The sequence below is a fragment of the Danio aesculapii genome, chromosome 18, assembly GCF_903798145.1.
Source record: "Danio aesculapii chromosome 18, fDanAes4.1, whole genome shotgun sequence".
Lineage (NCBI taxonomy): Eukaryota > Metazoa > Chordata > Actinopteri > Cypriniformes > Danionidae > Danio > Danio aesculapii.
Genome location: NC_079452.1, coordinates 11,231,792 through 11,249,040, shown reverse-complemented (window position 1 = coordinate 11,249,040; position 17,249 = coordinate 11,231,792). Strand labels below are relative to the sequence as shown.

General features: G+C 37.9%; 1 protein-coding gene across 1 annotated transcript; it reads right to left on the bottom strand.

Moving 5' to 3' along the window:
* Positions 1–1,540: 1,540 nt before the first annotated feature.
* LOC130245783 (sodium- and chloride-dependent GABA transporter 2-like) lies at positions 1,541–15,431 on the bottom strand. Its single transcript, XM_056478548.1, has 14 exons — positions 15,264–15,431; positions 15,018–15,152; positions 13,370–13,510; positions 13,190–13,277; positions 12,937–13,069; positions 12,013–12,147; positions 11,548–11,651; positions 9,210–9,334; positions 9,013–9,125; positions 8,738–8,875; positions 6,028–6,130; positions 2,243–2,343; positions 1,903–2,073; positions 1,541–1,774 (listed from the first exon to the last, which is right to left on the bottom strand). Exons 1-14 carry the CDS (start codon positions 15,400–15,402, stop codon positions 1,652–1,654), a joined length of 1,749 nt encoding a protein of 582 aa, XP_056334523.1. The 5' UTR covers positions 15,403–15,431; the 3' UTR covers positions 1,541–1,651.
* Between the last annotated feature and the right edge of the window lie 1,818 nt (positions 15,432–17,249).

The following is a 17,249-nucleotide window of genomic DNA, read 5'->3' as shown; positions in this document are numbered from 1 at the left end:
TCTCTTCTAAAAGCAAGCACTTAAATGAACCAAGAGTTTTTGTGACAATTGAATAGGACAATTGTAGAGACCAGAAAATGAGATGCTTGTTCATTTACTTAATATTTACTTATTATTTGTGTATTTAGAATGATATAAAATTTGGTGTGTTTTTCCTTTTTTTTTTTTTTGTAGTGCTCATTTAGAATACATAAGAATGTCATTAATTACAGTCTAAATGTTAACTTGCAGTAAGGAGACTGACTGGGAAATTGTGAAAAAATATGAAAATGTAAAAATAATTTCGGAGGGTAAAATACAAATTAGCCATAAAAGAAGAAATAAAGAGACAAAAACATGCACAGGCATGTACAATTATGAAAATGATAATTATTATATGGGACTAATTAAATTTCCTGTCACTTGACCTCATTAGAACCTTGAATTTTAAATCAATAATAATAATAATAACAACAACAACTGCTGCAATAATCATAATAATAATAATAATAATAATAATAATAATAATTGGCTATTGTATTGTTATCTTTATTTATTGTCCATGGACAATACAAAAAAAAGCTATAATACAGACATCTGGTTCTAAATCTCTTTCTTTAGTTTCCTACCAATAACATAGATCTCTTAACCATTCTTCCCTCCACTCAGAATGATTATATAAAGTATTCAATGTCAATGCAAGTGATTGCTAGTTCTGTCAATACAATCATTTGAAAAATCTTGGTGCGACTGGTACAATAGTCACATTGCCACAAAAGATCCACTGCTGAATCCAATCCCATCCAAATTACCTAATGTTCTGCTTTAGTGTGGGAACTTACCAGGTCTAACATTGTATTTAAATTCTAGGTGCTTTTTTCGTACTTTCAGCTGGAGAGTGCCAGGCACATAAGGAAATGTTGAGTAGCTACAGGGTGATTCTGTAGAGCAGGGGTCGCCACGCTCATTTCCTGAGGGCTGGTGTCATGCAGAGTTTAGCTCCAACCAAACTAATTAAACACACCTAAACAAGCTTATTTAGGACTGTATCCAAAATCCCCTATATAACCTTTAATGTTTCATGAACTTGTTTTTGAACCTTTTCCCATGAGCACTGCATTTAACAAATACAAATGCACACACTGTAATGGACATGAAGTTGAGTAATTAATTACAGTTTTGATTTTGAGTGAACTATCCCTTAAAAGTTTTTACAGTACATATGAATTAGGATGATGAGACTGAAATTGGTATTTCTATAGGCCAGTATTTTGGATGGGTCTCAATAGACTAAATAGGCTGTTAAATATCTGTTAAACCGTTTTTTTTTTTTTCCACAGGATTCCTGAATTACAAATAATGGAGTCATGCATGTGGTTAAAAGTTTTTTTATTACCAAGTTTTATTTATATGCATAAATGATTGCAACAAACTTAAGTATTTATGATATACACAAATTTAAACAATATATATATATATATATATATATATATATATATATATATATATATATATATATATATATATATATATAATTTTTAATTTAAATGTTTTTCTTTCACATTTTTGTCAATAACAAACATACTTAGAGTAAGCATTGTAAATTATGTTTATGCCAGTTGTCTTTTTCCAGTAAACTGTTTTTATCATGCGTCCGATCTCTTATATTGTTTTAGTTTGTGTTGCTCCTGAACAAGTCTTCCGTCTCTGTGGTAGAGGTCGTTTCTTGTATTTTGTTTTGTACCTTACAGGCAAAATGTAGATTGGTATCGGGACTACACAGGTGATGCCAACGCTGTTAAGGCAGACACAGTGAAACAACATACATTTTTAGGCTAATGCTTCAAGTGTAACTGCTTTTCTGATATATCAAGTGTTTGTTCATCTCATGAAAAATATTAGGGTACAACTGTTTAATCTCACCTGTTTCAGACTTCCTTTCCCAGCAAACATTCGCCCAAGAGCCCATACAGGCACCAGCAGAATAGAGGACAGAGCCAGTAACCAGCCTAGTACATATGCCCAGTCCGGGTACACATACCAGCGGTTAAAAGTCAAGGGCTTGTACTTCACCAAAGAGCAGACAAATGATGCCTGAAAATGGGCAGAGGAGAAAAAAAGAGTTGCAAGGAACAATATCAGACAAATGTGAGAAATATACAGTAGCTATGTATGCATAGTGCAACTAAATAATAATCATTAAGAAATTGGTTGGGCCTTTAACAAGCCATGAAGCTAAAAAAAATCAATGAAATGCACTCACCAGGGACACAATAGGAGTCAGGTATTTCCAGCACAGCATGAACCAATAGTTGGGTCGTGAGTTTGTCATGTCCTCAATGATGACAAACATCCTCTCAGCCCCTGCGGTGTGTTGGGAAGAACTTGAGTGTCACTGGCTCTCAGACACTTTAAATATTTTCTATTGCTTATATTTTTTAACTTATTATTTTAGCATAAATGTTTTGTTTTTTTATCTGAGCTTTGCACCAGATTTAGTTGGTGCTAATGTCTTAGTTGAGCTGGCCATAATTTTATGCTAGACTTTTTGCTATTAAGAATGCTGAAAGGAAATAGCTTTCCTCTGCATACTATTTTCAGCCTTTAAAGGGTCCCTTAAACCCCTTAGAAAGCCTTTAAACCCCTCTCTTTCGGTTCAAGTCTACCTCAGAATTTTTTCCAAAAATGCGTCATAATGGGCGTGGAGCTCTGCCGGCAGAGGGAGGAGTGGGCATGGCCAGCAGAGCAAGGGAAAAAGAGGGGAGTGAACAACTGTTGTCAGTTGAGACAAAATGAGACACAAACCGTGAGGAGACCCATGTCTTTATAGTTTACAAAGTTAAAATGCAAAGAAATAAACTGTAATTTAATGTCCTACTACATATGTTATTGATAATTTCATATACACATAACCACAATTTGTTATATCATTATAAAGATAACCATGTTTATATAAACACTCTAAAGGAGGAGGACTTCTCTCCTACTGAATCCCAGGGTCTGAATGCAGACACAGTGGATAGCAGTGCAGCAGGTTTCTTGCTCTGTCTATTCCAACCATTAACCCTGCCGGTAATCCGGGGGATTTTAAAAATAGGTGAACACAGCAGCACAAATATAGGGGATGTGTCTGAATGTTATGAACTCAACTGATAAAAGACAAAGTCTGCCATTTTCCAATTCTGGTACAGCTCTCCTGACAAAAATGCTTACTCTAAACCAACACCTTTGCTTTATCGAAAAACATGCAACAATCCCTGTGAATCATGGAAACAAACACATAATTCTACGACCCTTCATGAACGGCTAAATACTGCATGGTGTTCGCGGACGTGGTCTCACCCTGTCATCATTGGGCCTCACCGCTTGGCAGGTCTGCCTTGCCTCTGGAAAGCACGTGCTCTCTCTCTCATAAATAATTAATTAAGAAGCAGGGTCTTCTCATAGTATAAGAAAACTGCGCTATGAATAATAATGAGAAACTGACATGTCATCACTCCACTAGCAGATTCGCGCTACGTCACCGATTTTGATCTTGCCCCCAAAATTATTTTAAACCTGGAAGATGAAATTTGCTGACAAAAGCTCAAAATTATCCAGTTTTCCCCACAATTAGAACTGACAGGTGCTAACGTTGTCTTAACATTGTCTTAACTCTCTCACCCAATAGACTATCCACCATTGTTTCAGACTCTCTTCCTCCATCTTGCAAACTCTCTGCACTTGATACGAACAGTGCCACTGATACACTCTGCTCCACACTAGCATCATGTCTAGACAGACTATGTCCTCTTACATCCAGGCCAGCCCGTGCCAGTCCTCCTGCACCCTGGCTCACTGATGTTCTCCGTGAGTATCGCTCAAAACTTCGGGCTGCAGAGAGAATTTGGCGAAAAACTAAAAATCCTGAACAGCTCATAACATACCAAATTCTTCTGTCCTCTTTCTCGGCTGAGGTTACTACTGCAAAGCAGACATACTTCCATCAGAAAGTCAACAGTGCCACCAATCCTCGCTTACTTTTTAAACATTTTCCTCCCTTCTCTATCCTCCTCCTCCACCCGCATCCTCCACACTCACTACTGATGACTTTGCTACATTCTTTTGCACCAAAACTGCAAAAATCTGTGCTCAATTTGCTGCACCTACAACAAACACGCAAGATACACCAACACCACACACACTCACCTCTTTTTCCCAGCTCTCTGAGTCTGAGGTGTCCAATCTCATGCTATCTAGCCATGCAACCACTTGTCCGCTTGATCCCATTCCCTCTCATCTCTTGCAAGCCATTTCTCCTGCAGTCATACCAACACTGACTCACATAATTAACACATGTCTTGACTCTGATTTATTCCCTGCTTCATTTAAGCAGGCTAGGGTAACCCCACTGCTAAAGAAACCCAACCTGGATCAAATGCTACTTGAAAACTACCGACCAGTATCCCTGCTTCCATTCATGGCCAAGATTTTGGAGAAAGTAGTGTTCAATCAAGTCCTGGACTTTCTTACTCAAAACAACCTCATAAACAACAAGCAATCTGGCTTTAAGGAAGGCCACTCAATTGAGACTGCCCTGCTCTCGGTCATGGAGGATCTCAGACTGGCTAAAGCAGACTCTAAATCATCTGTCCTCATCTTGCTGGATTTATCAGCTGCTTTTGACACTGTAAACCACCAGATCCTGCTATCTACGCTTGAGTCACTGGGCGTTGCAGGCACTGTTATTCAATGGTTCAGATCTTACCTCTCTGACAGGTCATTCAGGGTGTCTTGGAGGGGGAGAGGTGTCCAACCTACAGCATCTAAACACTTGGGTACCTCAGGGCTCTGTTCTTGGGCCACTTCTCTTCTCCATCTACACGACATCTTTAGGACCAGTCATCCAGAAACATGGATTTTCCTACTTCTGCTATGCTGATGATACCCAGCTATACCTCTCTTTTCACCCTGATGATCCCTCGGTTCCAGCTCGCATCTCAGCCTGCCTGTCAGACATTTCACACTGGATGAAAGATCATCATCTTCAGCTTAACCTCACAAAAACGGAAATGCTTGAAGTTTCTGCCAACCCGACTCTACACCATAACTTTTCAATCCAGATGGATAGGGCAACCATTACTGCATCCAAAATGGTAAAAAGCCTTGGAGTAACGATTGATGACCAACTAAACTTCTCTGACCAAATTTCTAGAACTGCTCGATCTTGCAGATTCGCACTCTATAACATCAGAAAGGTCCGACCCTTCCTATCTGAACATGCAGCTCAACTCATTGTTCAAGCTCTTGTTCTCTCCAAACTGGTATATTGCAACTCTCTACTAGCTGGGCTTCCAGCTAATTCTATGAAACCTCTTCAGCTGCTTCAGAATGCAGCAGCACGAGTGGTCTTTGATGAACCCAAAAGAGCACGTCACTCCGCTACTCACCCGTTTGCACTGGCTGCCAGTTGCTGCTTGCATCAAACTCAAAGCTCTGATGTTTGCTTACAAAGCAACCTCTGGCTTTGCTCCTTCATATCTGCTCTCACTTCTGCTGTTTTATGTGCCCTCCAGAAACTTGTGTTCTGTGAATGAACGTCACCTCGTGGTTCCATCCCTAAGAGGGAAGAAATCACTTTCCTGAACTCTCACATTTAATCTGCCCAGTTGGTGGAATGAACTCCCTAACTGCATCAGAAACGACTAAAAACTCAACTACTTAGTCTCCACTTTCCTTTCTAATCTGTAACTGCCTCTCTGGCTATACCACTAACTGTACTCTCTCTCAAAAAAGAGAAGCTTTGCTTCTTAGACTTTACACACCTGAAACTTGTCTACAGCAATTATTCACTGCTGCTCTTATAGTTGTGTAAATTGCTTCCTTGTCCTCATTTGTAAGTCGCTTTGGATAAAAGCGTCTGCTAAATGACTAAATGTAAATGTAAACTGATGCTCAACACATCTGGTAAAATTGTCAAGTGTGTCTTGAACCTTTAAAGTGATGTCTTCAAAATATATATTTTTTCTTTTGGAACATTCATTTTTCTGTAGCTTCTGTGCAACTTACCAAAGATCCAACCCATGGCTAGAGACTCAAACACACAGAGGAAGAGAAGACAGGCTCCACTGCAGGCATAGTAGTCAAACAACTGGAACACATACATCCCCCCCTGCAGATCCCAATGCAACATTACAACTCAAGCAGAACAAATGTGTTAAAGGTATAGTTCACCCCAAAATAAATATTTACTCACCGTTTACTCACCATCAGGTGGTTCCAAACCTTTATGAGCTTATTTATTTTATCAATAAGATGAAATACCATATTTTTGAAGAAGGATGAAAACTTATAACCACTGACTCTCATATTAGGAAATACAATGGTTTTGGTTAATGGTCAATGGTTAAATTTAACATATTTCAAAGCATCTTTTGTGTTTAACAGAGGAAAGAAACTCATAAATGTTATAAACAAGTGAAGAGTGAGTAAATGATGACAAACTTTTCAACTCTCTCTTTAAGTGGGGATGTAGCTATATACCATGGCTGTTTCTCAATATGCGTTCTTCAGCGGTCTTGCGTCCTCGTGTAGCGTCATCATCAACTGCCAAAGTTCAGTTCCAAAACATAAGACCACAAGAACAGAGGACACGAGAAACTTCGCGGATGTGGTCTTGATATCGAGGACGCATTGATGCAGACTTGAGCACTGAACTCGCTCGCTAGAAGTCCCAGAAGTCATTGCGACTGGAGGTGGGAAGCGCAGCATTTTATTTAGGTTTATTATTCAAGTTTAGAGATATCACTTATTTACCTCAGGAGTTTCCCTGAATGAAACGGTGAATATAAACATTACCATGAAAATCTTAATAAAGGCATAAACATTAAGGGTGTTTATTTACTGAAATTAAAATATGTTTTATTTAGATTGTACAATGTATATTTGTAAAGTCTTTATGCATAGTATATATTTTGAAAAGGGGAAAAAAATAAATCGTTGTATGAATGCTGTAATGTGAAGATCACGTGACCATCAAGAAGAACGCAGCATCTCATTTCTCATAGGATGCGTTCTCTGTTCTCGTGGTCTTCTGAGTTCGTTCTTTCGAGGACACCTGGCAAGACCGGTCTTCACAAGAACGCAAGTCTGTTCACTGCGTTCTTGGAATTGAGAAACAGCCCATGTCTGTTTGCTGTGGGGGCGGACTTTAATGGCACAGCAATAGCAATGCTAAAGACCACTGACCGCTTCGTTGCTAAACATGAACTTGGCATGATAAATATCAGAACTTGTCTGCGATTTAAATCATGTCGTGTGAAATGTGTTCTGAAAGAAAAAACATTGCCAACAATTACCAACATCCAATGAGAGAGAAGCATCCAATAGTATGGGTATCTGCAGGCCAGCGGGAGGTTAAGGGAGAAGTTAAAAGGGCTACTTTTTGGTTAATTTGAACCCAAGAAATGGAGGAATAACAAGTGGAATTTTGGCAGGAGCACCCGTGTCTGTTTGACGTGTCATCTGAGCAATACCACAACAAAGAAAAAAAGAGAAATTGCTAATTCCCAAAAATAAGTACATTTCTACCCGAATAAAGGCTTCTTTCTCATGATGTAGTTATTAACAAATGATATACTGTAATAACTCGCGTTGTTTCCATGTCACTTGTTGTGTGGTGTTTTTAAATAGTTTGCATACAGAGACAAAGTTGTCCGCGAATCTCCTATTGTAAAGTCATGCCGTGTGAAACCCTATGTCGCCGAACCATCCCGCAGTGTATACACAGCACCGACAGAACGCTATCCCAGATAGTCATGCAGTGAGAAAACATCTGTGACTCGATTATTTTTAAAATGGTGCATTCTGAACTCAACATTAGCTTAATAACCTCCAATGTAGACTGGTCAGAAATTAACATTTTACTTGGGGGTGTGTATAATATGGTGTTTTGTTTGAATAATGTTACAACCCCTATTGTTAAGTCAATATAAACACTGCATTAATACTGCATAATTTATAATGGAAGCATGTTATTCAGTCAAAGCAGTATCACATATACTGTATTCACAGTAAAGCCCAAAGGCAGCTTCAAGAGTTCACACTTAGCTGATGATTAATTATAAGCTTGTTTGGCATGCTGTCCCGGGAGAGAGCCCTGAGCTCATAAGATCCTCGAGCCCGGGGCTCCCTCCCGTTGCAAGGCGAGAGGGAAGTTTGAGCTCAGGTAGATCTCGAGAACTCCCCTGCTGTAATAATCAATGAACAGCCAGTGATTGCTCTTGAGAGATAACCATTTACTAGGAGCATGGCTATATTGTCAGTTTGGATTAGTCAATTAACTTATGTTGCATGTTTTTTGGACGGTGGGAGGAAACCGGGGAACCCGGGGGAAACCCACGTGAGCACGGGGAGAAAATGCTAACTCCGCACAGAAATGTCTGCTAGTTTGGTAAAGCCTAGAACCAGAGACATTCTTGCTGTGAGGCAACAGTGCTAAGCACTGGGCCACCGTGTCACGCATCTAGGAAGAAGGAGGAGTAGGGGTGGATGGGGGGATTCTTCAAAACGAAGATAGCGGTGGTACGTAACCCAGGGTATTTGTAGTAGCTTAGGAGTCGTCTGATTGGTGCATTGAGAATTGGATAATGCGGATCCAGCCGCTAGCAATCATAAGCACGTGATCCTCTCGAAATTAGTTTATAACTAAACTTCACTTATTGGATTTAATTTAAATAAAGTGTTGTACATTGTTTTGCATTTTTTCTCTCATACACACCTCTGTAACCATCACAAGTTGGCCAAAGAAGCAAAATAGACAGAAAAGCAGAAGGAATATTTCTCGACGTCCAGCTTTGCGCAGCACCGTGGGGAACAGGTCGATCACTGAGGTCATAAAAACTTCCATTGCAACAAACTTTGAAGGATGCAGAAGAACACAAGTGCATTAAAATGTTGTGCTTTTGATGAGTCTCTGTAAATTACATCTGTTAGCAACTTTAACAAATCAGTATATTAGATGCAATATATGTTGTAATTTTGGTTTTTGCTCACCTGTGTGTCTAGTCCTAGCAAAATAATCATGATGAAGAAACAAGCAGCCCACAACTGAGGGAAAGGCATCATAGCTACTGCCTGTGGATAAGCAATGAATGCTAGTCCTGGACCTGAGGAAAGGAGAAAATTATCTTGTGTATTTACATTCTCAAGTTGTACCATTTCTCAAGTTGTATAATTTCATGTTATAGTACCTGATTCAGCTACCTCCTCAATGGGGAGACCTTGCTTTTGGGCCATGAAGCCCAAGACTGAGAACACAGCAAAACCAGCTATAACACTGGTACTGCTGTTTAGCAGGCAAAGCCATAAACTGGACCTTGATATGGAAAATTATAGTTCAAATTGTGGGTACTATGGTCTTACTACTAAAATCTTATTTTAACTATGATTACTGCAATAAAACAATGATTAATTTGTAAGGGTACAATCACGGTCTTTTATTAATCATAATTAGAGTGCAAATTAAAAATAGATGTTTGAACTGTAAATGTGCAGTGTTGAAATAAAGAAATGCATGATTAGATTAATGAATCAAATCCTCTAGTTTTATTATCTTATTCTTAATCTTAATATTTCAACTTGCCTAAAGTGAACGAGAGCAGATTAGGTGTGCTTTTACATAGAGGTAGTTTTGTTGATGTTTTTGACAGGCTTGCACTGCCTGCACTCATCCAGTGTCCTTTGACCAGCATGGTTGGTAGATGCTGTCTCAGCACTAGTGTTTTTGCTAATATCTGCAAAAATATGTTAAGCCCGAATATGGTACTTCAAAGTTCTGGACTACATTAAGTACTTTGGTTTGGACTTTATTAGGACCTCTGGTTTCATCCAAACTTGAATCTGAAAGAATTTAATAATGAAATTTTCAATTCAGCACACCAGGCATATTATCTTGAACCATCATATGGCAGCGTTTGCTGTACCTTTCTCACACAACGTTATGTCTGCGATGATGGCAAGAAGTTGGGGTGAGACCTCAATAAATAATTAATTTGCATTAATGAAATATTAATAAATGTCCTGAAAAGTCACATGCGATTACACATTAATGTTGACAGCCCTAATGTGTGTGTGTAATCATTGTTTACTATGGCATGTGAAGTAAAACCATAGTAACTACAAAACAAACTCATGGTTTTGAGACCATGGTTTAACTATAGTAATATTGTAGTAATACTATGATGACACTAATACTATGATAACACTATAGTAATCATAACTGTAGGAACTCCAGAACCAAAGCAGTTTGTATTACATTTAACAAAAGTTATGCAATAAAAAAAATCTTATTATATCTTATATATACAGTTGAAGTCAGAATTGTTAGCCCCCCTGTTTATTTTTTCCCCCAATTTTTGTTTAACGGAGAGATTTTTTTCAACACATTTCTAAACATAATAGTTTAAATAACTCATTTCTAATAACTGATTTATTTTATCTTTGCCATGATGACAGTAAATAATATTTGACTAGATATTTTTCAAGACACTTCTATACAGCTTAAAATGACGTTTAAAGGCTTAACTAGGTTAATTAGGTTAACTAGGCAGGTTAGGGTAATTAGGCAAGTTATTGTATAATGTTGGCTTGTTCTGTAGACTAAAAATATAAATCAAAGTGGGGCTAATAATTCTAACTTCAACTGTATATAAACCAAGTGCTCTTATTTTCCAAATCTTATTTAGAAGGGAATGTAAACCGTGTGTGTAAACCACTGCCAGGTTTAAGATTCAGAAAAAGAATCAACTATAGTATAATAAAAAAGTACAAGTAAAGCACTGGTAACAGTTTTTACAGTGGTTAAAAGGCTTGCAACTAAATATTCATGTAAACTAAAACAAACCAACAAACCAACAAAATATTTAGCTTGCAACTAAATATTCACGTAAACTAAAACAAACCAACAAAACTCCGTTAAATCCACTATAGCAAAATTATGCTGCATTTTGTAGTTACTATGTTTTACTTCAAATGCCATAAAACCATGGTTAATTTTGTAATTACTATGGTTTTACATTAAATGTCATAGGAAATCATGGCTTCATAACATGACTTTTCTTCAAATGCCGTGGTAAGACTGTTTTGTTTTGTAGTTACTATGGTTTTACTCCAAATGCTTTTGAACCCATGGTTCATTCTGTTTACTGTTTTTTTTTCTTACTTTGTTTTCATTTTCATTTTAATTTTCACTATGGTACTCCATTGCAGCAGTAAATCTATGCATTATTTTGTAGTTACTACAGTTTTACTTTAAATCCCTTAGTAAAACCATAGTCTTGAAATCACAGTATGCTCCAAAAAACAAAACAAAAACAGCTACTAAATACGATGAATTACACAAACATTTTTTACAATAGTTTGACGGCCCTAATATACAGTTGTTGGCTAATATCTAATGTGATTAAGATACTACCCTAAAGATCAACATTTGATGTGGGATTGAAAGACAGAAGTAAATGTAGTATACTGGAGATGAAAACAAACAAACAAACAAAAAGAGATACAGACATTTTAAAGCATCCAACTAACCTGTAGCAGTTGTAGTTATATTTATTGTAGCTTCCTAATACAGTAAGAGAGGCTGTACCCAAAGCATAGGAGAAAAAGATCTGAGCTCCTGCTTCCATCCAAACCTACATTTGGAATGCAAGGGTGAAGAATTGGGAAGAAGCTCAAAAATGTCATTTATTAATGCTATATTAATGTCAGCTATTTATCTTACCGTCATATCAAGTTTAAAGCAATAATTCACCCAAATTTGTATTATTTTATCAATTGCTCACTTGGTATGTTTCTGGACTTTGACTGAGACAAGAAATGTTCTGTTTAATGGAGGATGAGGGAGCTCTCAGATTACACCTAAAATATATTCATTTGTGTTCTGAAGACGAACAAAGATCTCAGGGGTTTGAGTAATTAACAACATAAGTTTACATTTTTGGGTGAACTAAGAATTTAAGTGTCATGCTAGGAAAATGCAGATGGAAAAATTACCTGTGGGTCAGCAAGACGGGCCGGTTCAGGGTACAAGTAAAACAAAACCCCCTGCTGAGCTCCAGGAAGAGTCAAACCACGAATCAGCAACACAAGCAGCATCACGTAAGGAAATGTAGCTGTGAAATACACCACCTACAGGCAAGAGGTAGTAAAATGTAATAAAATTAAATAAATAAATACTAATGTCATATAATAAAGAGGGGAAAATGCATTGGCAATTAGATGACAATAAATTATTTAAACTTCATTTAATGAACTTAAATTTTTTTTTTTTTTTTGTTCTACAGAAAAGGGAACTTAAAATTGTTTGGAACCACTAAAGGGTGATTATATGTTGAGTTTTTGTGTGAGCTATCTTTCCATATCTTTTATTTGTAACAAATACAAATAAATAAGAAAAGTGTAAATTTTTGGTTCTTGAGCCTCTGACCCTCATAATGTGCCTGATGGGAATTTTCAGTTTTAGTGATTTTTAAAAATGTACTAATACTGTACATGCAATTAGTTTTAAATACATTACTTTAAAATGTTTTTGGCGTCATGGTGGCGCAGTGAGTAGCACGATCGGCTCACAGCAAGAAGGTTGCTGGTTCAAGCTGGGTCAGTTGGCATCTGTGTGGAGTTTGCATGTTCTCCCCATGTTCGCATGGGTTTCCTCCGGGTGCTCCGGTTTCCCCCACAAGTTCAAAGACATGCGCTATAGGTGAACTGGGTAAGCTAAATTGTTCGCAGTGTATGTGTTTTAATGAGAGTGTATGGCTGTTTCCCAGTGTTGGGTTGCAGCTGGCAGGGCATCCGCTGTGTAAAACATTTGCTTGAAAAATTGGCAGTTCATTCCGCTGTGGCGACCCCAGATTATTTAAGGGACTAAGCTGAAAAGAAAACGAATGAATGAATGAATAAAATGTTATTCTTGCACACCTTGCCTGTGGATTTGACTCCTTTCCAGACACAGAAATAACAAATGATCCACATTACAATGAGACACAGAAGAATCTCCCAGTTGATCTTCCCGACCTCCTCAATACCTCCAGACAAAGCCAACACTCTGTGTCTAAACAATTTGATATGAAAGAGAACAACAACAAGACTTTAATGCGTTTTAAATTTAAATATGCATGATAATTTGATAATGTAGATTGAACTTGCAATCATCATCATTTAATTTTCTTACTGCCAGAACTCCGTAACTGAAGAGGTTGAATTAACCAGCATTGTTGTGCTTAGGTTCAATTTCTTTTCAGCTAGATTCACACAAGCATCTAAAAAAAGATGAAAATATTTACATTCCCCTAGAATGACATGTTAATTTTTTATATTTAGCAGTTGTTTAGGGGTTGTTTCATATGATCACCTGTGTTCCAGATATTGTCACAACTGGCCCACGGCAGTTTGGGACTGAATGAGAATACGAGGTAGAAAAGTGCCCAGGCCAGAATGATGATATAATACATGCAGCTGTACAGCACTATCAGCTGTCCAGCATAACCAATACCTGCAAAATGAAAACCACACACACCACACCCCAGGTGGACAATCAACATACAGTACATACAGTATGTAATGCATTAAACACACACAAATGTGTAATGCTCTGCCTGGGTTTCTATCTGCACTGAAAATGTCAACACAGGCTCATTGTGAAAAAGTAGCCCTGCGGACGTTTCTGGAGACAGCGAATTACGTAGGCGGAGGTAAGTATGGCTGCATTTCATTTCTTTAAACGAATGCTACGGGGTGGTGTGACGCCATTCCTTTTCGCGCTTACCAGCTGACCGCTTACCTCCATATGGATGGCATTCTGGCTGCAACCAGTTTGTCCCGTTAGCGCGCCACGTCCGTCGGCGAATTTGAGATACAGAGAGGAGTTGACCACGAAGACGGGGGTTCGAGTCCGGTGAAGAGCGGTTCCAGAAGGGGGGTAAGACAAAAACCGTATCCAAAATATAAAACAAACAAGTGAATAGCAGGGTGAGAATGTGGGAAAAACAAAAGTCAGACGAGGGCTTTTATTTTTTTGGATTGCTTTTGAAACCTGTTGGTTGGGTTTAGGGAAGTGGATGTACAGGTCAATCGCTAAAATTGGTTGGGTTTAGGGAAGGGGGAGGGTGGGTCAGTCGATCGTTCGCTCAGTCAGTCAGAAAGTCTGTCCAAAAGTGAGTCACAGCGGCCTCTGGTGGGTTTACACGAGAACAGCAGGCGCGAATGGCACTCGCGAGGGAAATTTGAGATCTCGAAAAGCGTACACGGCGACCTCTGGCGGATTCGCCAAAACAAAAACTGCAGAAAAACGTGCTGCCGGGACATATTTCGCGATCTCCAGAAACGTCTGTGGAGGTACGTTTTCAGAATGAGCCTGGGTTGGAAAATGTGTTCAGTAATTTATATTGTGCCTTGTGTTTCATGTAGTGAGTCTGTCACATGCTGCTGCTTGTATAGTATAGTATAGTATAGTATAGTATAGTATAGTATAGTGGATAACACTGGATATCATAGATAACACAATGGCTTTTACCCTTAATCTTGCAATAGTATCTGGATGCAGCCTTTATGATGCAAGCTGAGATTGCATCACTCAGCGATGCACTGTCAGACACAATGCACTCAGTGGAGTGAGTGACGTCACTGTGAAGGGTAGGGTTAGGGATGGGGTTAGCGGAGCTCATTAAAAAGCATTGGATGCAGCTCGGATTGCACTGCACCAGGTCTGCATCCAGACCCCTCACTAATCTTGAGTAAATTGTTCAATTAATGTTCTTCGTTATTTCAGTTCTGTCTGCAGTGATATCCCCAGTGTTTTTGTATTCAAATCCCTCAAACAAAATCAAATCAATCAATCAATATAAAACACCATTTATTATCATAGGACCATTATGTATTACACATTATTATATATTATTATCTTTACTACTACTAATGCTATTATGAATATTTCCACAATAAATATTGCACATATTAAAATTGCAATCAGTAATTTCAAGACAGGAATTATTTTAACTCACCCTCAGCCAGTGGACAGAGGCGATGCCAACATGTTATACCCCCTTCCTGTGTGTACTGTCCCATAGCCGTCTCTAGTAGGAACAGAGGCACCCCACAGGTCACCACAAACACCAGGTAGGGTACTAGGAATGCCCCTGAGAACACAACAGTACACTAAAATGTTAAAGAAAGCTTTGGTAGAGTATTCATTGTAATTTCAAAAATAGTGAAATCTCAAAATTTTGCTTTTTTAGGGTGCCTCATACCTCCTCCATTCTTGTAGCAGAGATAAGGAAACCTCCACACATTACCCAGTCCAATCACAATCCCTGCCACAGCTAGAATAAACTCTGTTTTACTGCCCCAGTTCCCCCTCTCTTCTATTTGTCCTTTTACTTTGCCCATCCTTTGTCTGTTTTGACCCGATCACTATGACCCTGCTTTCCAGACTGTTGTACTAGGTAGCTACTCATGAAGCTACTTATTAAATGACTCCTCCCAGTTGAAAATAAATAAATACCCCTAATAACTGAAAACCACTTTGCTTTTCCATCGGGTAGAGAGCAACCAGAGAGCCAGGTCTGACATAACTGTATACATCTCATCAAGTGAGACACAATTAATGATATTGTGTTCAGCACTGCCTTTGATCATCTTTTTTCTAACAGTAAGCCTGCCCTCAGCCTCTAATGCCCAATATTAGCTCAGCAATATTTTAGTGCTACTATTCCTGGTTCAGAGTTGGTGCTTTAGGTATTTATTGGCAAATAATCCATTTGGAACTAGGCTCTGAATCAACAACTCGTCACGTTAGAATTATAAGGTTCTATCTGCATTCTGAATGATTTTGAGATATTGAGCTTCAAAGTTTTTGCATTCCATATAGCAAACAATATGTGTGTAACAGTTCTCTTTCGTACATTAACATGACAGAGACCCTAAGGGTTCTCTAAATGTAAATTATCAAAGTTCTCTTACATTTGCAAATTGTAGTAAAATAACCACGGTAAATGCAGATAGAAACTTCTCATTTTGAAAAGTCATTTTCCACTTGGAATTATAAGGTTCTGTCTGGCAGATCATTCATTGAAACATTACTTTTCAAGAAATATAATCAAAAAAGATATATGTTGGTATTGTAACAATATGTTGATGCTTGAGAAAGTTACATGTTTGCGTTCTATAAAATTTATTTCATGTTTTAGGATGAATATTTTTTCTTGTTTAAATTAAGCATACAGGGCTGTGCTAATTTTTTTTTTTCAGTGCAGATGTTAATTTTATCTAATTAATATTTTAATATTTATTAAAGTTTGTGCTTTATATGATTTATTGAATTATGTTTATTTAATTATATGCCCCATGAATTAAATTAAATATTTGCCCTTCAAGGCTTAATATTAAATTTAAAGACTTTAAAAGAAACAGGCGAGGACCAAATGAGTTTAATAAACACTGAAAGTGTTTCACTGACTATATGTAAACAAATAAACATATTTCACATTTAATATATACATTTTTTAATATTCATTTAATCTTTAACAATGTAAAATGTAACATTTCATCATTTCGGTGATGCAGTGAGTAGCACAGTCGCCTCACAGCAAGAAGGTCGCTGGTTCGAGCCTCAGCTGGGTCAATCAGCATTTCTGTGTGGAGTTTGCATGTTCTCTGCGTGTTGGTGTGGGTTTTCTCCGGTTTCCCCCACAAGTCCAAAGACATGCAGTACAGGTGAATTGGGTAAGCTAAAATTGGCCATAGTGTATGAGTGTGAATGAGTGTGTATGGGTTTTTCTCCAGTGATGGGTTGCAGCTGGAAGGGCATCTGCTATGTAAAACATATGCTGGAAAAGTTGGTGGTTCATTCTGATGTGGTGACCCTAGATTAATAAAGGGACTAAGGTGAGAAAGAAAATGAATGAATGAATGGATCTTAATGTAAAGGAAATGCTAAATCATCACATTGACACACATCTCAATTTAGTGTGGTGCGTCATTATTTAGCCGACTCTGAATTTGTGTGATTTTGTCTTTCTGGTGTTTCCCCGCTGTCAATGGAGCAGTCCGGCGAAATGACAAAAAAAAGCTGATCCTGATTGGTCCTTGTGCGTGCATTAAAAATGCTGATTGGCTCACAGAAAGAACCTTATAGAGCCAAGTTCAACTTTGTAGATAAACCGTTTTTGTTTTTTAAATAAAAAGTCTTAAAATGTAAACAACTTATAAAATAACATCACATAATATAAATAAGT

Bases quoted from the DNA above. Each gene is read 5' to 3' on its own strand.
- LOC130245783 (XM_056478548.1), bottom strand. From the start codon at position 15,402: ATGGGCAAAGTAAAAGGACAAATAGAAGAGAGGGGGAACTGGGGCAGT. The intron at 15,153-15,263 runs GTATGAGGCACC...TTGTGTTCTCAG, and splicing joins CTGCTACAAGAATGGAGGAG to GGGCATTCCTAGTACCCTAC. The intron at 1,775-1,902 runs GTGAGATTAAAC...CTGCCTTAACAG, and splicing joins GGAAAGGAAGTCTGAAACAG to CGTTGGCATCACCTGTGTAG.